Genomic DNA, 21,446 nt, shown 5'->3' with positions numbered 1-21,446 from the left:
GGGTATTATGTGATTGTGAATGAAGGGTATTATGTGATTGTGAATGAAGGGTATTATGTGATTGTGAATGAAGGGTATTACGTGATTGTGAATGAAGGGTATTATGTGATCGTGAATGAAGGGTATTATGTGATTGTGAATGAAGGGTATTACGTGATTGTGAATGAAGGGTATTATGTGATTGTGAATGAAGGGTATTATGTGATCGTGAATGAAGGGTATTATGTGATTGTGAATGAAGGGTATTATGTGATTGTGAATGAAGGGTATTATGTGATTGTGAATGAAGGGTATTATGTGATCGTGAATGAAGGGTATTACGTGATCATGAATGAAGGGTATTACGTGATCGTGAATGAAGGTTATTACGTGATCGTGAATGAAGGGTATTATGTGATTGTGAATGAAGGGTATTATTTGATCGTGAATGAAGGGTATTACGTGATCGTGAATAAAGGGTATTATGTGATTGTGAATGAAGGGTATTATGTGATCGTAAATGAAGGGTATTACGTGATCGTGAATGAAGGGTATTATGTGATCGTGAATGAAGGGTATTACGTGATTGTGAATGAAGGGTATTATGTGATCGTGAATGAAGGGTATTATGTGATTGTGAATGAAGGGTATTATGTGATCGTGAATGAAGGGTATTATGTGATTGTGAATGAAGGGTATTATGTGATCGTGAATGAAGGGTATTATGTGATTGTGAATGAAGGGTATTATGTGATCGTGAATGAAGGGTATTATGTGATTGTGAATGAAGGGTATTACGTGATCGTGAATGAAGGGTATTATGTGATTGTGAATGAAGGGTATTACGTGATCGTGAATGAAGGGTATTACGTGATCGTGAATGAAGGGTATTATGTGATTGTGAATGAAGGGTATTACGTGATCGTGAATGAAGGGTATTACGTGATTGTGAATGAAGGGTATTATGTGATTGTGAATGAAGGGTATTATGTGATTGTGAATGAAGGGTAATACGTGATTGTGAATGAAGGGTATTATGTGATTGTGAATGAAGGGTATTACGTGATTGTGAATGAAGGGTATTACGTGATCGTGAATGAAGGGTATTACGTGATCGTGATCGTCGTGAAGTGATCGTCGTGAAACTCCAATTCACACCGCACGTCCGTGCCTCCCACACCTGTTTCTAGAGATGCATTGTTGTTGTTGTCGTTGTTTTTGTTGCTCGGTCCCCTCACCTGTATGACCGGTGATCCTCGTGGTCGGGTCCGAGCCCACGTGACCTCGACCGTTTCCGTGTGTGGCCGAGGCTCATGGAGCGAGTGTTGAGGACTTTTCTCCCCATCACGATCATTTCGTGGAGCCTCGATAGACCCTCGTGTAGACCCCGACCCGTGTTCGCGCTGACCCCCTGTATGTGCCACGTGGTGCCCGCGCACACCTCACGTAGTCCCAGGATCCTCTCCAGCTCCTCGGCTCCGACCGCCCCAGGTGAATCCTGTTTGTTAGCGAACACGAGCACCGGAACCTGCCGACCCTCACAGAGCCGGACCACACGGACGAGCTCCCAACGAGCCTCCTCCAAACGTTCAGGGTCCGCCGAGTCCACCACAAACACCAGACCACGTGCTTGCCGTGCGAAGCGAGGCCACAATGGCCGCACGTTCTCCCTCCCACCAACATCCCACACCTGGAGGGGGACACGTTCTCGCCCATGAGGTGAGGACACGTACACACACTCGGTGTTGAAGGCGATGGTCGGCACGGTCCGTACGGACTCTCCCAGCATGAGGTGATAGAGCAGCGCGGTCTTCCCGGCGAAGTCCAAGCCGAACATGGCGATGTTTAGGGTGTGCGAGTGTCGGAGTGTGGACCGAGTGGGACCAAGATCACCGCTGCAACAGTTTCCCATCGTTCGGTCGTTTTAACGAGGAACACTCGCAAAGCACGTGGACAACGAAGCACGGGGAGCAAGTCGGCGTGACGTACACCCATCAACGCGAAGACGTCATGACGCAACGACGTCAAATCTTGCCTTCTCTTTGTCAACGGAATTCATCAGGGAAACGACACCACGTGGTCCTTGGACGCTGGAGGAGGCCGTTTGGACCGTCGAGCCTGCGCTACATCATCACCATGTTCATTCCAACTGAATATGGCGGTTCCTCGGATTAATTGCAGAGTGAAAGCAAAATATGTGCAATTGCCGATTGTCCGGGCGGATGGGGGGTGGGGGGGGAGTTCATGTGCACCGACCCCTGGATCCGCCATTGCGCCGTTGTCAACAATAATGGAGTCTCACCTTCACAGGAACAGAGAAGAAAACACAGAACAGCGAGGAAGGGCGTCCACATCACCAGGGCTGCATCGTACCAAGTCCTCAACCCATTGACTCCTGCAGATAGTGATTCCCAGGGAGGAGAAAGAGTGAGAGGGTGAGAGAGTGAGAGGGTGAGAGATTGAGAGGGTGAGAGAGTGAGAGAGTGAGAGAGTGAGAGGGTGAGAGGGTGAGAGGGTGAGAGAGTGAGAGAGTGAGAGAGTGAGAGGGTGAGAGAGTGAGAGGGTGAGATGGTGAGAGAGTGAGAGGGTGAGAGAGTGAGAGGGTGAGAGAGTGAGAGGGTGAGAGAGTGAGAGGGTGAGAGGGTGAGAGAGTGAGAGGGTGAGAGGGTGAGAGAGTGAGAGGGTGAGAGAGTGAGAGGGTGAGAGGGTGAGAGGGTGAGAGAGTGAGAGGGTGAGAGGGTGAGAGGGTGAGAGAGTGAGAGAGTGAGAGTGAGAGGGTGAGAGGGTGAGAGAGTGAGAGGGTGAGAGGGTGAGAGGGTGAGATAGTGAGAGGGTGAGAGAGTGAGAGGGTGAGAGAGTGAGAGGGTGAGAGAGTGAGAGGGTGAGAGGGTGAGAGAGTGAGAGGGTGAGAGGGTGAGAGAGTGAGAGGGTGAGAGGGTGAGAGAGTGAGAGAGTGAGAGGGTGAGAGGGTGAGAGGGTGAGAGAGTGAGAGGGTGAGAGAGTGAGAGGGTGAGAGGGTGAGAGAGTGAGAGGGTGAGAGGGTGAGAGGGTGAGAGAGTGAAAGGCAATGGGAGACGAACCGAGGGAGTAAGAGACACTTGGCGGATTGCAAAGCAGCGGAAGTGGGCGTGGTTTTAAGTAGGCGTGCCTTTAAGTGGGCGTGTTTTGATCCCCCGCGGATGTATACACACTTTAAATGGTCGTGAACCGTCCCAAATGAACATTGGCGGGTCCATTGACTATGTTGGGGGATTCCCCTTATATTAATTATTAAATAATTCCCATTTATTTATCTTTCTCTTCCTAATCAGTTTTGGGGAAGTTGTCGTCACAAGAGGATCGAACCGTTCCTCATCCAACTCCACAGGAAGGAATAATTTGGATTGATAAAAAAAAGGAAGAGGACGAGGAGGAGATGGACGTTTGTACCTTGCAAACACTACACTACAATGGTGATGTATAGTGGTTTGTGAGGGTGTTAATGTGTGTCAATATAAAAATAGAACAAAAAGAATGTCGTTTCATTCGAACCTTCGTGTCGAGGGAACGAATCATCAGGAACTTGGACTCGAACTCCAGTTTCACAACAGAATCTGAAACACAAACAATCCGTTCAAACTGAACTTTCATTCTTTGAATTCATTTGAAATCACGGACGCGATTTTAACCCAAAATTCACTTTTAAAAATAAAATGTTTCTTTTTTATTTTTTTTTTTAAACTCATCATGCTGAGTTTCCCCGCGTAATTTTTGAAGGTCACGTGTTTTGCCGCGAATCTGACGTCACGAACACGTGATTCGCTAATACAGGAACGCACTGGACTCTATATCGACTGATCTGGCAAGTCTGGCAAGGCTGGATCTACTGATGTACGCATCACCGACATCTGTGGAGAAGATGACGGGTGTCAGTGTTGGGGTCTCTGTTCAAATAATAGCTCATGATGGAAACATTTTTATTTTATTCACACGAATGTTGGAAGTATTCACGTTGGGGGGTCACGTGGGCACGACGGGCATGGCTGGCTTTGGTTGTCGTGGGACAAAACAGACGGCACACAGGCCAGTGGTCATGGCAGGGAAAGCAGACGGGTGTTGGTGGTGGAGACTGTCATAGGCTGGCAGGTACATGATGCAGGTAGAGACCAGCAAGCAAGCAGGACAGCCAACTTTCGCATGCACTGTACTTCTTTATTCCAAAAGGTGTGCCACTCAAGCGTTTGCAACCACTCGGTACAGCTCCAGAACATGGGCGGGTCACATGACTCTCTTTAACCACGCCCCAGTGACGGTTTGAGATGTCCTACTCTTCCCCCCCCCCACCGTCGAGTGTGGTGCTGGATGTGGTGACCCTGAGCGATGCGATGCGGACACCACGGCTGAGATGTCAGACGGTCCACACAGCGGTGCCCAAGGATGGATGGGGGGGCCCAAGACCACGCTCGTGCCATTGTCGAATATCACGCAAATAGACCTGCATTTGGAGCACGACCCATCCCTGCAGCCTGGTCCCGTTGTGGCGTTGGATGTGGTGTGGATTGTGACGAGACCGAGATATTGGTGGAGTCCTCGACGGACTCGCGGGTCGTGCCCTATCTGGAGCCGTCCTGGCCCGTCCAGCCGCCGGTCCTGATACCGTTGGGCGCTACCCTGCCACGTGCGCTGGTCACCGGTGGCGGTGGAGTGGGAGGAGGTCCAACCAACTGGCATGAGTGCGTGGAGGAAGACAATCACTCCGTGAAGGACCCGTCTGTGCCCGCGCCTGAGACCAGCAAGAAGCAGGACATGGACGAAAAGGTGTTGTCCTGTTCGACCGGGCAGGAGTATCCCGGGGTCATGTTGATCGACATCATAACCATTGTGGGGATAGAAAAGGAGCACAGAGGTGAGATATCATATATAAGGATGTAGACAAAGCACCCCACATCATGGAGTGTCGTTGGACTCCATATGGAGGGATTGTCTGTCTGTTTGTCCGCATAGAACCTTCGTCTTTTTCTCGGCAACCGCTTGTCGGATCGAGATGAAATTTTCATCGCCGGTGCGACAACTTATGTAGAATGTTTTAATAATAATTATGACGTCATAGGTTACGTGGTGGTAGCTATTTGGGAAAAAACTGAACAACTTTGGACCTCTGTATCTCTGAAACAGCACCAAGGAAAAAAAATGAAACAGCACAAGGCAAGGACTCCTCATGGGGGAATGAATGTGATTTTTTTTTTATGTTGTCAGAGGTGCTTTCGTTATGACGTCATAATCGCATATGTGGAACGTGACATCCGATCAGTATGAACATTTTTGAGGGTCACTGGATTTTTGAAGACTCGACGGTGGGAGATTAAAAATCTCCTTTTTTGTTTTTACGAACAAAAAACAGACAGACAAACGTTGCAGATCAACATACTGAGCAAAAAAAAATTTTCACCAAGTAACGAACGGATCCGAACGCAATACTCTCTCCTTCGTTGAGGGTAACGAGCTTTTAAATTTGGACATTTCAAGATGAGGTTTCCCATAACCCTGAATGAGGTTGTGGTGGAGGTTTTCTCAATAAGCCAAGGCTTTGCTGAGAGATCTCACTGTAAGCTGGTCGATGGAAGAAGAAAAAGTGATGCCACCACCCTGAGAAGTGGAAGAAGAGGGAGGAAGAAGAGTCTGCAGCATGAAAATAGGTTATCCATCTGTACATACAGTGAAACAGTGAAATGTGTTTTTGTTTTTGACGTCACTGCTTTGAGCTCCCAAAGTTAATTCGTGACAAAACTTTCTACGATCAGATTTTTACTGTGCATCAAAATAGGCGTTTTAAACAGTCCTGAAGCGGTAATTTGGCCCATTGTTTCCATGTTGCTCTCCAGAGTTAATTTATTTACTGGCATGAGTTAATTTATTGATGACAGCTTCACTCCTTTACACCCTGTTCGGCTTGTAGACCCCATTAAACCCTTAAATACCAATTTAGACCCTGTTAAGGCCTTTTAGGCCCCTTCACACCCATTTAGACCCTTTTCAGACATATCGACCTTCTTCGAACCTGTCGACACTTTTCAGACCTTGAGGCCTCTTCAGACCATTTGGACATTTCAGACCCCTTTTGCTTTTTCACCCGAAGACACCTTCACTGTTGAAAGCTGAGTACGTCTATTAATTACGTATTATTGAAATGTGAGTTCGTCTGTGAATTACCATTAAAACCTGAGTGCATCTATCAATTACATACGATTGAAATGTGAGTTGGTCTGTTGATTGATTATGTAGTTTTGGAACGTTTGTCTCTTGACTACTTGCGAATGGAATGTATGACTGTTATTTACGTGTCAATTATGGGATGGAAGGTCTTCATTACGAATAATTACTCATTTAATTGTATTAATGACACAAAAACACACAAAACACCATGCAAAAGAAGTCCTGGTGAGGGCCTGCAATATCTGATTACCTTCTTTTTTAAGCCTCCCCCGATACTGCTGCTGGATAACTCCTGCAGGATAGGGGAAGGGTTATTGCTGTTGTCGGGGTTGTTTCTGCAATTAGTGGACCCCAATTTTTTGCAATTTCTTCTCTGAAACTGCACACACGATTTTTATGATACTTGTCCACAACCTTCATCATCCAGTATGCACCAAAGTTTTTCACGGCATAAAAAAAATTGGGCCTTATTTGGGGGGTTGCCCACCAAAATAGGTATTTATTTTCTCCTCAGAAATTACCCACATAGTCCTGATCAAAATTGACCACAACCTTCATCACCCATGATGCAGCAAAGTCTGTAAACAGCATTTAAAAAGTCGAAGTCTGAGGGGTCTATGGGTGGGGTGCCCCTGTCAAAGAATTCTCAATTCCTTCTGTATATTTGAGTCATTTATTGAAACAAAACATGCAAACAAGGACATATTGTTGTGGGCCGGCGGGGTCGGGTGAGAAGACCACTAGGTGGGGGAAAGCTACGTCGATTCCCACCAGACTCCCCGGAATTGAAGGCCGTTGCTCACGGATAATTCCGTGACGTGGTGGGTGGGCTATCCGACCGTGGATTCCAATAACTCAACCGCGTGACCTCGGGTCCTCCCACTTATGTGTGAATCGGGTTACCTAATTAACCACGCGATTTAGCCACCGGGGAACCACGCCCTCGGTACGCCTTGTCCGAACCGGATTGGATCTCCTTTCCGGACCGGATGCAGCTGAGCGACACTGCCAAGGACGTACTGGCGAGAAGGAACGGACCGTTGGGAATAAAGACCCGGCAAAACCTGGATTCGAACCATGCTGGACCAATGAGGGAAAAGACAAAGGCGAGCTGGGAACATTTCTACAATTAATTATTTACAATAAGCGAGGAAAAGCATGTGGTACAACAAAGGTTTATTGGGGGTGTAATGCAGGGAAAGATGAGAGAGGTGTAGGGTGCGGAAATTATACAAGCAACTTACAAAGCAGACACAGTGCAGACTTGACGCGTGATTAATAAAGCAACAATCAAAACAATAAAATATCTTATACAGGCTTACTTAACGGACAGGCGCCAACACTCTCAGACACACACTCAGACAAAGTAAACCCAATTGTGAAAGGGACTTTTGCAGCCATGGAGGGAGGGAGTTGAGGTTACAGTTTCTCGGTAACTGAGCGTTTCGGGGGAGGGATGCTCCGTGGTGCGGCACCCGATAATGGTTGAGTTGTTTGGCTACAACCGTACGTGTGGAGATCGTGTCTACAGGAGGGGCTCGAGTGGTGAAGAGTGGAGTCCAAAGTGGGGGGGGCAAGAGATGAGCAGCAGGCAGGACCAGGCAAGAGGCCGTTCGTCGAGGTCGTGAGGTCGGAGATAAGGAACAGAAAGCGGGGCCAGACAGGAGGCTTGATCGAGAAGCAAGGGGCGGTTCGACGTCGTGTCGGCGGAGACAAGTGGCAAGGCCGGAGAGGAGACGTTAGAAGACAGAAAGACCACGTGAGAGAGTTAGAGACCCAAAGACTCAGCCTCATCACGGGAGTTTGCACAATCCCACCTTTTAGGTCCGGAAATGACGACAACGTGAGAGAATACAAGAAGATATCAATCAATCATCCGGTTTATTTTATATAAATCCCACGTCACATCATTTGCGAAAGGTTTGGGGTAAAATTCGCTTCGAATCCAAAGGTCCAGGGTAAAGGTCATTCCGAATCCAGAGATTCTCGTCCGTGTTTTGTGACTCTCCCACTGTTTTGACGTCACGTGCTCCGCCCTCGCACTCCCATCTTCCACCATTTTACCGACGATGTGCCGATGAAGTTTCGTGCATCACGTTCCTGTGTCTGGACACTGATCGTGCGGAGACCTCAACGGACGGGAGTGGGGACGGCGGAACGGGACGTTGGGTGGTTCGTTTGTCCGAGACATGATAAGGGGGTTTAGGCCCCATTCCGCCCTCGAGGAGGGGAGTGGTGAGCGAGCACGGCTTGGGGAGGTCGGGGCTCAGGCAGCGGGTGCATCGCCGATCAAAGGGAATCCTTGGAGGAAGCTGTGGTGGAGGGGAAGGGTACTCGAGGTACCCATGAGACCCGGGATCCTCCATTTGAATAACGAGCGATCAACATGGACACGTTACTGACCGCAGCACAATTTCTCCACCGTCAGGAGTCGAAACGTCCGTGCGGTGAGTAGGGGATCCTGGAGGGGTAGGGTGAGGGGGGCGAGCTGGGGTCGCCTGCGGTATGACGTCATCACCGTGTCGGGGAAATCCCTGCTCATCCCTCCTCTTCACCCCTCGTTGTTCCCTCCACCACCCAGGGTGGACGGAGGTTATGTTTTCACCCATGTCTGTCTGTCTGTGAACAGGATATCTTCAGAAGTTGCGGATGGATTTGGACGGAATTTGGTGGACGGGTTAGGTGTGTGACAAGGACAAATTGATTCGATTTTGGTGAAGATCCGGATCCGGACACGAGAATTATTTAATATCGAAAGTGATTCTTCACCATTGAGAGACGGGGACAAAAACGAGACACTTGATGATATTTCTAAAAGTCGTGGATGATTTGGTTTGGTGACGAGAACAAGCCGATTCGATGTTGGTTCAGGTTCGAATCCGATCAGTGGATACAAATCGTGAACGGTTCAGCCTGGTGGAGGTTTGTAATTCACCATGAAGCACCACGTGGTGTTTTACCTGCCAAGACACTCTCGGCCTTAAAAGAACCAAGTTAACATCGAGATTTGTGTTTTTATCGTCGATGTTTGTTTAATTTAATTGTGGATGTCTCACGTCAAATGAGGAAATGTTTGGAGTGGGTTTTATTGTTAGAAAGGGGAATTCAAAGAAAAATTTAGTGAGGAGACATTGCAGTGGGTGGAGCCCGTAACCTTGGCAACCATTAATTTTTTAATTTTCAAATGGTTTCTGGTCACTGTCACAGAAATAGTCAATCACAGGTGAGAAAGGTCTGCTGAAGGTCTCTTGTACTCACCTGTTCCATGGTCGGGTTGCCAGCGACTAAAAAGTCTCCCCCACCAGGTTTTCTGGTGACGAGGGTGTTTTGATATGGACACCCATCAGGATTAAAAACAAAACCTGTCAAAAGGTGGAGGGGCTCCTTGTGAGCCAACGTCCATCCGTATCTAGTGACCAACTGTGTTAGCGGACGTCCTCCTGCAGTGGGGTTACTCTTTATTAGGAGGTTAGAGGCAGGATTTGTACTCCGACCACCGGAAAACCCTTCATTCCACAAACGTACCACAAAGAAATCTGAAAACCCACTCCGTGGGAGAACCTCCTGTACAGCTCCCCTCCGCAGGGCAGCTCACCGGATGACGGGATTGGGGCAAAGCCTTCGGGACCCCCAATCTTAGATGATAGGAGGAAAACCACGGGGTAACATTCCTGGGTCAGATTGTGGTGGTGTGTGTCGGAGTGGTGCTGAGGTGTCCACCAGACGGCGGTCTCCTTGGGTTAACCTGAGGTGGTCCCTTCAGGTTGCGGCCTGGAATGTCCTATCCCTAAGAGAGGATGATCACCTGTCTCTGTTATCATCTGAGCTCAAGCGTTTGGACATCGGTATTGCAGCCATCTCTGAGGTTCGGAGACCGGGTAGTGGCGACATCATGGCGGGTGGTTCCACCTACTATTGGTCTGGTCGCTCTGGTGGTTACCATGCCGAAGGAGTTGCTGTGGTTGTGTCCAAGAAGCTGACTCCTATGATAATTGAGGTAACACCGGTCAATGAGCATGTAATGAGACTAAGGATTCATCACTCCTTAGGTGTCATTTCCCTGGTCTCTGTCTATGCTCCGACTGAGGCGAGTGATCTCACTGTGAAGGACACATTCTATGCCACACTCGAGTCTGTGGTTCATCAGTGCCCCAGGCGAGATACTCTTCTCGTCTTGGAGGATTTCAATGCATCGACTGGAACTGATCGGGATGGTTATGAGACGTGCGTTAGTCCCCATGGGTCTGGAACTGTGAACCAGAATAGCACTAAGTTCTTTAACTTTGCAAGAAGTCACGGACTTAGGGTGGCTGGTTCATGGTTTCAGCGCCAACAGGCTCATCGCTGGACTTGTAATTCCAACGCTGGCGGTGTGGCAAAGGAGATTGACCATGTGCTCGTTGATGGTCACTGGAAGATGATCCAGAATTGCAAGGTCTGCTGGAGTGTTCAGTTCCTCAACACTGAACACAGGCTTGTTGTGGCAACTCTGAAGTTTCAGCTTAAATCCAGGAGAATGGCACCATCCCAGCCGAGGCTGGATGTTGGCAAGCTCAAGATGAGAGGGCAGCTGAGGAGTTTGCGAACAGGCTGAGTGGAGATTTAGGGGGTCTGGGTGCTTTGGGGAATCCTGAAGATTTGTGAAGTGCCTTCAAGACCACCATCCTTGATGGGTCCGGTGGATGTTTTGGAACTCACCGGAGGGCGAAGAAGAATTTTGTTTCTCAAGGGACACTGGATACCATTGACCAGAGTTGCAGGGCCAGGCTGACTGGCAGAGCTGAGCTGTTCAGGGATCTGAGGGGTAAAACTGTCCATGCGCTCAGGATGGACAAGGAGGAGAATGTGTGAGGAATCTGTGAGGGAGTAGAGCATCACCTGTGTTCAAGTGATTCTCATCCTGCTTGCAGGGGAATTCGCGCATTGCGTTCCTCCAAGCCCGTCCCTCGGTGTTCTGCAGTTAGAGCAGAGGGTGGTCGGCTCTTGATAGAGGAGTCCGAAGTGAAGGCCCCTGGGCCAGTTACTTTGAAGGGCTGTACCAGGCTGATCCACCAGCTGTCGAGGATGTTAGCGTTGCTTGTGGCGAGGATATTGAGGTCACAGAGAGATTCACTTACCTTGGCAATGATATTCATGTCTCTGCTGACTCTGAGCCAGAGGTCAAGATACTTCTGGGTCAGGCTTGGGGAGTCATGGATTCACTAGATCATGGAGTGTGGTGCTACCGGTACCTGTGCGGGAGGACGAAAGTCTGAGTCTTCAGGTCCTTGGTGCTTCCAGTCGTGCTCGATGGATGTGAGACTTGGACTCTGATCAGGGATCTGAGACGGAGACTTAATTCCTTTGGTACGATGTCTCTTCTTTGGTATCAATGAGGTTTGCATCCTGCATAGTCTGTGTGCGTCAGCTGCGGCTGTGTGGACATGTGGCTCGTTTTCTGATGCTGATCCTGCTCACTAGATTCTCTCGGCGAGGGATCCTCGTGAATGGAGGAGGCCAATGGGCCGACCACGTGCCTCGTGGTTGCAGCAGGTTGATCAGCATCTCAAGGAGATGGGAGTGGGCCAGGCATCTGTCTGTGTGATGGCCAGACGGAGACCTCTGGAGTACCGGCGAAAAGTGGACACAATGATGCGCTGCTCTGGTGCATCCTCCCGTACCTGACCTGGCCTGACAGGTGAGATATATTTAATTTCTGACAAATATTATTGATCTTGCTGACCTCTGAACGATGTCTTATCTCAGGGGCATTCAAAGATTACGTACCTAATGCGTGGGGGTTGGGGCTTGGAGTGGGGTGGGGTGGGGGTGGGTGTATATACAAGATTTAATGAGTTTTTCAGGGGGTTGGGAGGTGTTTCCAGAACCATGATGTGATTACATTTATCGTTGCAAATTAAAACTAGAAAGAGCAATCAGAGATTGCAGACCCTTGCCAGAACTTGTTTTGTGTGGTGTTTGTGTTGTTTTATGTGGTATATTTTGTCTGGTGTTTGTGTACTGGTGTGTTACATCAGTATAAAGATACATAATTTGGAACCTCCACTTTATAACTGCTGGCAATGATGACCGGGTACCAAGACGTCCCGCTTTGATTGGACACCTGACCCTGACCCTGAGCCTGACCCTTGATCTTTATTATCATTCCATTTAATTTGGAATGGGATTAAAATAAATTCAATTCAAATCAAATGGAACACCAAATCGGGACAGTAATGCATTGGAGTAATCAGAAGGAACCCAAACAAGCAAAAAGCAAAGATGAAGTCATCAGGGGGAACCTGGATAGGATTCACATTTCAGCTGCTACTCCTCCACCCCCAAACCCATCCAGGCACAGCCAAGTGAGCCTTTAAAAAAATAAAAAAAATAAAAAGGACCAATATATAAAATAAATATCAAAAATAATTTTTAACAAAGTGACGAACGGACCCAAATGCAATACCTTCTCCTTCAGTGAGGATAACGAGTTATTAAATTTGGACGTTTCAAGGTGAGATTTCACATCACCTTGAAGGAGGTTCTGGTGGAGCTTTTCTCGACAACCCAAGGCTTTGCTGAGAGTTCTCACTGTAAGCTGGTCAATGGAAGAAAAGAAAGTGTCGTCACCACCCTGAGAAGTCGAAGAAGAGGGAGGAAGAAGAGTCTGCAGCATGAAATCGGTCATCCATCTCTCAAAACAGAAATAACAGTGAAATATGTTTTTATTTGTGACGTCACTGCTTTGAGCTCCCAAAGTTAATTCATGACACATCTTTCTGCGATCAGATTTTTAACCACGATGCGTCAAAATAGGCGTTTTAAACAGTCATGAGGAGGTCATTTGGCCGATTGTTTCCGTGTTACACTCCAGAGTTAATTTATTGACTCACATGAGTTAATTTATTGACAACAGCTTCATGCCTTTACACCTTGTTCTGCCTGTAGACCCCAATAGACCCTTTAATGCCAATTTTGACCCTGTTAAGGCCTTTTCGACCCCTTCACACCCATTTAGACCCTTTTTAGACATATTGTTACGGATTTGGAAACCTTGTGCACACAAACAGCTAGAGTCCCTCAGCTTAGTTATTTCGATAAGGATGTGTTTACAGTTAGAATCCCCACTTTGTCTAATGGGAATTACATGTGTGCGCTATGAATTATTGTTTTCTCAGGTTTATTTGATCTTTTAACAACAACAACTACTACATCCACGACAACAACAGCGCGCCATCCTGCACTCGACCCGGTCGCCATTACGCACGTGTTTTTGGCTGAGGACGTGGGCGGAGCCTTTGTCGCCTCGGCTCGAAGGAGGAGCAGACAGCGTTTCTTCCAGCCAATGAGTGGAGGGCGAGCACCACACGCACGCCCCAGCCAATCGGGAGGCCGCCACGAGTCGCCTGACAACTGACGGTCCAATCAGGAGGCGAATGGCGAGGGAGAAGAAACCCTCCCTTCTCAAGAGGAGGAGTGTGTTTGTCTGGACCAGCGTTGAGCAGACATTGATCGTGGCGATTGCGGAGTGGTCTGTGGTTGCTGGACCAGCGTTTGGGAGATGGTGATCGTGGAGATTGTGGCGCGGTCTGTGGTTGTCTGGACCAGCGTTCGGGAGACGGTGATCCTGGCGATTGCGGCGCGGTTTGTGGTTGTCGACGAGCGTTTTGCAGACGGTTGCGGTCGTGGTTGGAGCAGTCTGAGACAGTGGTGATCGTGGTTGAGCGGCCTCGTTCGTGGGCCGTGGACTTCGGGTTGTGGGTTCAGGTCCCACCGTGGTGGTTTCAGAGTCGGTGTGGCCGCACGAAGCAGGCAGGTACCCCGGCCCGGCTTGACCGAAATAGACCCACGGGGTCCAGTTTCTTTTTGGGTGTGTGTGTGTCCGTGGGCCCAGTCTGTTAAGTGGAGCTGTGAAGTGTTTTCGTTCCTTGTACATTACATTTCTTATTCGAAAAAAATCTGCTCTTTCTGTGTTCCCCTCCCTGATTATTCTTTGTAAAATAAACCCCTGTTAAATGTTCCAGCTCCTTTTCTGTGCTTTCCTTCATTGGCCTCTCATGGTGTGGGTTTGAGAATTAGCAAGGCCGATCGTGCCGTAAATTGTTCATTTGGTCCGGCGCGGCTTTGTTAACTCCGCTCGGTTACGCCGGATCTGAGTCGGTGATAGCGACTCGATTCGGACAAAGTCGGCCGAGGGTGTGGTTTCTCCGGTGGTTGGACGACGTGGGTATTTAGGTATATTGAAATTAGGCAATTAACCTTACCCCATGGCATCAAAATATTGGCGACCACGGTCCACTAAGGGACCCGTGACCTTTGGAGTTATCCAAGGGTTACGACCGAAATTCCGGATGTTCGGTGGGAAACGACTCCACTGCTCCACCTCGTGGTCCTTGATCGCCACCGAACCTCGGCCCACAACAATATCAACCTTCTTTGAACCTTTCAACACTTTTCAGACCTTGAGCCCTCTTCAGACCATTTGGACATTTCAGACCCCTTTTGTTTTTTCACCCTTAGACCCCTTCACTGTTGAAAGCTGAGTACGTCTATTAATTACATATTATTGAAATGTGAGTACGTCTGTTAATTACCATTGAAACCTGAGCACATCTATCAATTACATACGATTGAAATTTGAGTTGGTTGATTGATTGATTATGTAGTTTTGGAACGTTTATCTGTTGAATACTTGCTCGTGGAATGTATGACTCTCAATTATGTCCCGATTACGGGTTGGAACGTCTTAATTATGCATAATCACTAATTGAATTGTATTAATGACACAGAACCACTGTGCAAAAGACGTCCTGGTGAGGGACTGCAATATCTGATTACCCTCTCTCTTTAAGCCTCCCCCGATACTCCTGGAGGAGATGGAAGGGTTATTGCTGTCAGGCACCTCAATTTTTCGCAATTTCTTCTCCGAAACTGCACACACAATTTTGATGATACTTGACCACAACCTTCATCACTTGGTTTGCACCAAAGTTTGTTGACGGCATGAAAAAAATCGGGCCTGATGTGGTGGTGGAGGGGGGGGGGTGCCTCCCGATATAGGTATTTCTTTTCTCCTCATAAATTACACGAATAATTCTGATCAAAGTTGACCACAACCTTCATCACCCATGACGTAGCAAAGTCTGGAAACAGCATTTGAAAAATCGAAGTCTGAGGGGTCTATGGGTGGGTTTCCCCTGTCGAAGAATTCTCAATTCCTTCTGTATATTTGAGTCATTTATTGAAACAAAACATATGCAAACACGAACATATTGAGATGGAGAATTCAGAGGTGCTGCAATGAGCCACATAGTCTTCCTCTGATTCTGCTGTACGCACATGGAAACTTTGAATTCCAATGTAGTATTCAGTGACACTATGTCTGTTCATCCTCCACACATGCTGACGCCACACCTGATGTTTTTGGGGTTCAGGGGAAATAATCACTCACAGCTTTGTGGCAGTCGCCATCTGGAGATCAGCTTAATTTTGCTGGGATAAGGAATATTTATGACCTGAAGGTTGATGGGAGTTTTGGTCATTATTTTCACACACATTCCATTTAAGCTGGACTCTTGTTTCCAGCCAGACGTTCAGGCACCAGCATATAATTATTTATATGCAGGAATCCCTTCGTAAGCCAAATAAAATACGAGGTGATTCTATTATCCTGAATGAAGATTAAAGATTATTTGGAACGCCAATCTGTTTTGGGGAACAATGGTTGTTTTTACTTATCAGACTGGTAACCTTCCAATACAGTCAAGGGATACAAGGTCATTTAAAATGCAAATACGTATTATTAAAATAGATACATGTTTAAGTACATAAATGTAATAATCATGTTGTATTTGAGTACATTTCCCATAAAAGAGTTATAACAATACATTGTGCTGCATCCCAAAAACATTAAATTTTTCAAGTTAATCATCAATCAAGTTTAATTGGTCACATTCTTTTTCAATTTTTGGGCACCCTCAAACCCATTCTGCTAATTTTGGAGAAATTTGCATCAACACCCCCCAAAATATGTATTTGCTTTCTTCTCCGAAATGACACAATTTCAATGAAACTTGACAACAACATTCACCCCAAGTTTTTTCACGACATTAAAATTTTTTTTATAATATATATATATATATATATATATATATATATACATGCTGTATGTCGGGGTCTAAGAGGGTCGACAGGACTGTGGGGGCTGGGTGGTGGCGGGGGGTTCTAATGATGCATTTCTCATGCTTTCCAGTTAGTTTTGTGTTTCATTCTATTTGCAGAAAAAGAAATAATTTCTTTTACCAACTCTGCGCAGTTCGACACAGAAGATCATTTCAATCAGCAAATGCCTTCTTCCCAGGACAATCACAAATCGAGCAGCGTCTCTTTCAACAACCACAAAAGTTGTTTAAAGGCGATCAAGCAGATCCAAGGAAACGAGAAACCCTTCAAGTGTTCTGTGTGTAACAAGACTTTTACTACTTCATCAAATTTATATCGTCATACAAGATTACATTCCGGGGATAAACCCTTCATATATTCCGTGTGCTCGAAGGCGTTTCCTGTTTCATCATCTTTACATCGACATGAGCGGAGACATTCTGGGGATAAACCCTACAAGTGTTCTGTTTGTAACAAGACATTTACTCAATCATCATCTTTACAAAAGCATGAACGAGTACATTCTGGGGATAAACCCTTCAAATGTTCTGTGTGTAACAAGGCATTTGCTGATTCATCAAATTTACATAAACATGAACGAATACATTCCGGGGATAAACCCTACCAGTGTTCTGTGTGTAACAAAGCATTTACTCAATCATCATCTTTACATCGACATGAACGAAGATATTCGGGAGATAAACCCTACAAGTGTTCTGTGTGCTCGAATGCCTTTTCTTCTTCATCATCTTTACATCGTCATCAAAAAACACATTCCGGGGATAAACCCCACAAGTGTTCTGTTTGTAACAAGGCATTTACTGATTCATCATCTTTACATCAACATGAACGAAGACATTCGGGAGATAAACCCTACAAGTGTTCTGTTTGTAACAAGGCATTTACTGATTCATCATCTTTACATCGACATGAACGAAGACATTCGGGAGATAAACCCTACAAGTGTTCTGTGTGCTCGAATGCCTTTTCTTCTTCATCAGCTTTACATCGTCATCAAAAAACACATTCTGGGGATAAACCCTACCAGTGTTCTGTTTGTAACAAGGCATTTGCTGATTTATCAAATTTTTCTCGTCATCAAAAAATACACACGAAGATACAACAGAGGTGCGAGGACCCAACGACTTCGATGTGAAAACCGTGTCATCAGGGAAATGACCAAATACCTGGATCTGGAAAATGAAGTCAAAATAACCTGCAAGTTGAAGAGTGTCGACATTGTGTCAGTGATTGGTGCAACTCGAGTGATCAAGAAGAACCTCACTGAGATCTTTGAAACATTCCTGAGAGTTGATATTACTACAAACGAACGAGAGTTGGAGGCTGAATGGGGATCAGTGATTATCCTGAAAAGAACCCTCGGAACTAAACTCTGAAAACAAGAAAACTTCACAACTTGCTCGACCAAACATGACCCTTTACCAAAATGGAGGTGGACACACATACACACACACACACACACACACACACACACACACACACACACACACACACACACACACACACACACACACACAAACACACACAAACACACTCACTCACCCAAACAAATAAACACACACTCAAACACACCCACACGATTCATTTTTAGGTCATCTCCACTGAGATGACCTAATAAAGCCGGACCAAATGTCCATCCGTCCGTCCGAACGTTCGTCCGTCACCAATTTTTCTTTCCGATCTTCATGAAACTTAGTATGTGGGTAGAGGTCGATGAGTGTTGCACAACGATATAACTTTTGTCCGGGTTCAAGGTCAGGGTCAAGGTCACGAGGTCACGTAAGTTATAAAAGTCGCCATTTTCAAAACCTATCGAGTCTGTCATTTTAGGAGATATCTGGCAACGGTTCATCGATTATGATCGTAAAAAAACATTATAGAGATGACCGTCACCCCACACGGGGGTAATTTTTATTTATTAAAAGTGTAAACATGAACTGGAATTCTATTTTGTTTCTCAAACTTTGGGATATCTTTAATCCCATGACTGTGTTTGTTGTTCCTCTTGTTGGAAGTTCTTCACATCACCTGTAAGGGTTTATTCTTTGTTCGTCTTATGATCAGGTGTACAGGTGTTGACCATTAAATTGTTTGTTTTTCCAAATCTTTTCAACCTTTATCTTTGATTACTTTCCTCGTTCAATGTAAATTGGAACTTTAATCTGATTATTATTATTTATGGACGAATATAAATTGTTAATTGTATCGAAAGTCCAACAACCCTTTTCCATTTGAAAGATGAGAATTCAGTTTCTAACCTTCCATCCATCCCGACAAGGTCCATCCCGACATCTCTTTTTGATTCCTCGTGTAATTAATTTATAATTGACAAATTATTTATTTTACCAAGTAACACAACTCACACACAGGTGCAGTTACATCGACAAACCTTTTGTCGAACAGCAGAGTCAGATCGACAACAGCACAGATTTGGAAATGAATGAAAAATGTTTACTGGGTGATGTCATAGAATGGGTGCCCTTTTCATGGTGAAAAGTGACCATTTTGGGGGGGGTGGGGCTTATCATGGGGGAAAGGGAAGACAGATGGGTTTTCCCTCCTTGGAGTTTCCTTCTGTGAGATCTGATAGAAACTCCCGAATGGCTTCTCATAAAAATTTAGGGTTTCAGAAATTTAACGTATGTTGACCTTTTGGCTGATGTTGACCTCAAAAATAGTTGGTGGTTGAATTCAGGAAGGTGATATGAAAATCCCGTTCAAATTTCAAGTCAATCGGATGAAAATTGAGGATTTCAGAAATTTGGGACGAGGGAAACTTTTTCCCGATGCTTATCAAACAGCTCGACCCTCGGCTCGCTTCCTTTATAACACTACCTTCCCTCCGAGCTGCAATTTTGAGCTTGTCTGCCATTCCAAGCATGTGTTCAATCTCCCCAGAAAAAAAACCTTTACTATATTTCTAGATATGCAAACATATTTACATATATATTGTTACGGTTGTGGAAATTCACAGAACACTGTTGGGGAAATTATTACTCTTCAGACAAGAAACCTTTGCCTCAGTCTGAGTAGGTCAAAGTGTTTGTTTTTTACTCTCTACTGTTCTATTATTTAATTGTTAAAGCCTACCACCTCCTTATAAACTTGTCTTTATTTGACACTTTGGACATTGTTTGGTTCTTTTGCAAGTACAAGGTGACCGGGCTGATAAGCTGTACATTCTGTTCTTTGCTATCAAAAGCCCTCTCTCCTCTAAAATTGTTGAGAATCACGCCCGCCGGCGTGTGATCGGCCGCTCGACTCGAATGGCGGCCGCCTCGCCCACCGGAACGGACAATTCTGTCGTGACCCTCTCAGAACAACGCCGGGAGCCAGTCACAGGTGGGGGTTTAACCCCACCACGACCGTGCCAATTGCCCACCCGCGCAGGATAGGGTTGCTCGCCAAATTCGATCTACCTAAGTACCTGCGCGGATGGTAGACGGGGCGATCGTACCTCGCCGCAGGCCAACTCCAGACACGAACCGCTTAAGCGGTCCGTTCCGTGCTATCGGGATAACCGAGCGGTGTTATCGTCGGCCTCGACGGTTCCGATTAATTATCGGGCGTTTTAAGCCCACTCCGAACCCTCCGAAGCCAAACAGTCAGAATGCACTTATATCAGGAAAACAAAAGAAACAACGACGCAGAGTTACAACCGAATACGCGTACACACGGCAACACTTACACAGTTCTACCTTACAAGACACGGCGCCAACCCACATTTACTCAAAAGCAAAGGAAAGAAGCCACCCTCATAGACAAGGGGGCAGACAGGCCTGTAGGCCAATATGTGCGCGGGACCTGAAGGAGCGGCCAGGTCCGCGCGACCGGGTGGGTCCTACCCGTGTCCTCATGGCGCGTTGGCGGACGAGCCGCAGACGTGGCCGCGTGGCTGTGCCCCGACTCCGTGCTCCTTCGCGGGTTTCGTTGGCACGACGTTTGGAGTGGGGTGGGAACAGGGCCCCCTTGGTTGCACTATCTAAGCGCGGGGGAAAAGGGGGAATTGTTGATGCTCTGGAGGAGGGAGAATGGCTGGCTGGCTTGGGTCCGGCGACGAGCGATCTCCCGCCGCGACCTTGTCGCTGACCGCCGTCCTTCTCGCCTCGGACCCGAGCTCCTTGGCCTCTTCCCCCAACTCTCCTCAGCCGACTGCAGAACCCAACTCGGTGCCTTCGCCACCCGACTCTGCTGCTGCCACACTCTGCTCTTCCAAACTGACTCTGCCTTCAAAACTCTCTGCCACCAAAACTGACTCTGCCTTCAAAACTCTCTGCCACGATTCGCCTTGCGCTCGGCGTTTTATAGGCCGGCAGGAGAACCAATATGCAAATTTCCGGATCAGGATGAGCTCGGGGGCGGAGCCACGCTCGCCCATTGGACGGAGGAAAAGTGGGCGTGAACCTCCCCTGATCCTAGAATTTGCATATTTCGATTTCACATGGACACGCCTTGAGGCGGGGCCAAGCCGCTCCGCGCTTGCTGATTGGATGGATCAGAAGTGGGCGTGTAGCATTCTTGATCCGAATTTTCCAGCGGAAAGGCCGCTATTTGCACTCGTGGCTCGGTGCGTATCGTTTGAACGAGCCCGAGACAGCCCAACGCTCAGTGTTCACAGGTGATGCGGGAATGGCCGTCGAAGGAGAGAGGTGAGGGTGGTGGAGGTTTTATCGGTGGTGGTTTGATGGTTATGGCGGTTGATTCAAAATAAAGATAGATAAGAACAGAAAAACGCCGAACTCAAAGCGTCGCAGCCCGAATGAATCACATAAATTCTCTCTAAACAACGGGTTTGGGGCTAACTACACATGTACTTTGAATTATCTCACCTTCGGGACCTGAATGGTGGTTTGCGAATTTCCACAGCCGTAACATATATACATATATATATATATATATATATATATATATATATATATATATATATATATATACATATATACATATATATATATATATATATATATATATATATATATATATATATATATATATATCTTCTTCTTCCTCTTTCGGCTTTGCTCCCGTTAGGGGTCGCCACAGCGGACCAACTGTCTCCATTTCTCTCTATCCTCCACATCTTCCATTGACACTCCAACCACCCGCATGTCCGC

At 46.7% G+C, this 21,446-nt stretch overlaps 2 protein-coding genes across 7 annotated transcripts in view; one reads left to right on the top strand and one right to left on the bottom strand.

Annotated features, from left to right (window-relative positions):
- The window catches only part of LOC147008116 (uncharacterized), an 8,033-nt gene extending 5,783 nt beyond the window's left edge, over window positions 1-2,250 (bottom strand). The window contains exon 1 of the mRNA XM_085865550.1: window positions 1,218-2,250. Coding sequence (XP_085721676.1) covers window positions 1,218-1,891 — 674 coding nt within the window. The 5' untranslated portion in view covers window positions 1,892-2,250. The remainder of the gene's footprint in view (window positions 1-1,217) is intronic.
- Window positions 2,251-8,125: 5,875 nt separating this feature from the next.
- On the top strand, window positions 8,126-21,189 carry LOC147008115 (uncharacterized). 6 transcript variants are annotated; one of them, XM_085865572.1, is made up of 4 exons: window positions 8,128-8,618; window positions 11,632-11,848; window positions 13,329-13,962; window positions 16,431-21,189. In XM_085865572.1, exon 4 carries the CDS (start codon window positions 16,496-16,498, stop codon window positions 17,465-17,467), a length of 972 nt encoding a protein of 323 aa, XP_085721698.1. In that variant the 5' UTR covers window positions 8,128-8,618; window positions 11,632-11,848; window positions 13,329-13,962; window positions 16,431-16,495; the 3' UTR covers window positions 17,468-21,189. The 6 variants fall into 6 exon arrangements, with proteins under 6 accessions (XP_085721696.1, XP_085721702.1, XP_085721698.1 ...); XM_085865573.1 differs by lacking the exon at window positions 8,128-8,618 and adding an exon at window positions 8,665-11,517; XM_085865576.1 differs by lacking the exon at window positions 13,329-13,962 and having other exon boundaries at window positions 8,127-8,618; window positions 16,466-21,189.
- Window positions 21,190-21,446: the final 257 nt, after the last annotated feature.

The sequence above is a fragment of the Eptatretus burgeri genome, chromosome 21 (genome assembly GCF_056783735.1).
Source record: "Eptatretus burgeri isolate ZD-2024b chromosome 21, Ebu_testis_v1, whole genome shotgun sequence".
In the NCBI taxonomy this organism is placed as follows: domain Eukaryota; kingdom Metazoa; phylum Chordata; class Myxini; order Myxiniformes; family Myxinidae; genus Eptatretus; species Eptatretus burgeri.
The sequence above is the reverse complement of the archived record's forward strand: the minus strand, read 5'-3'. Positions and strand labels throughout refer to the sequence as shown.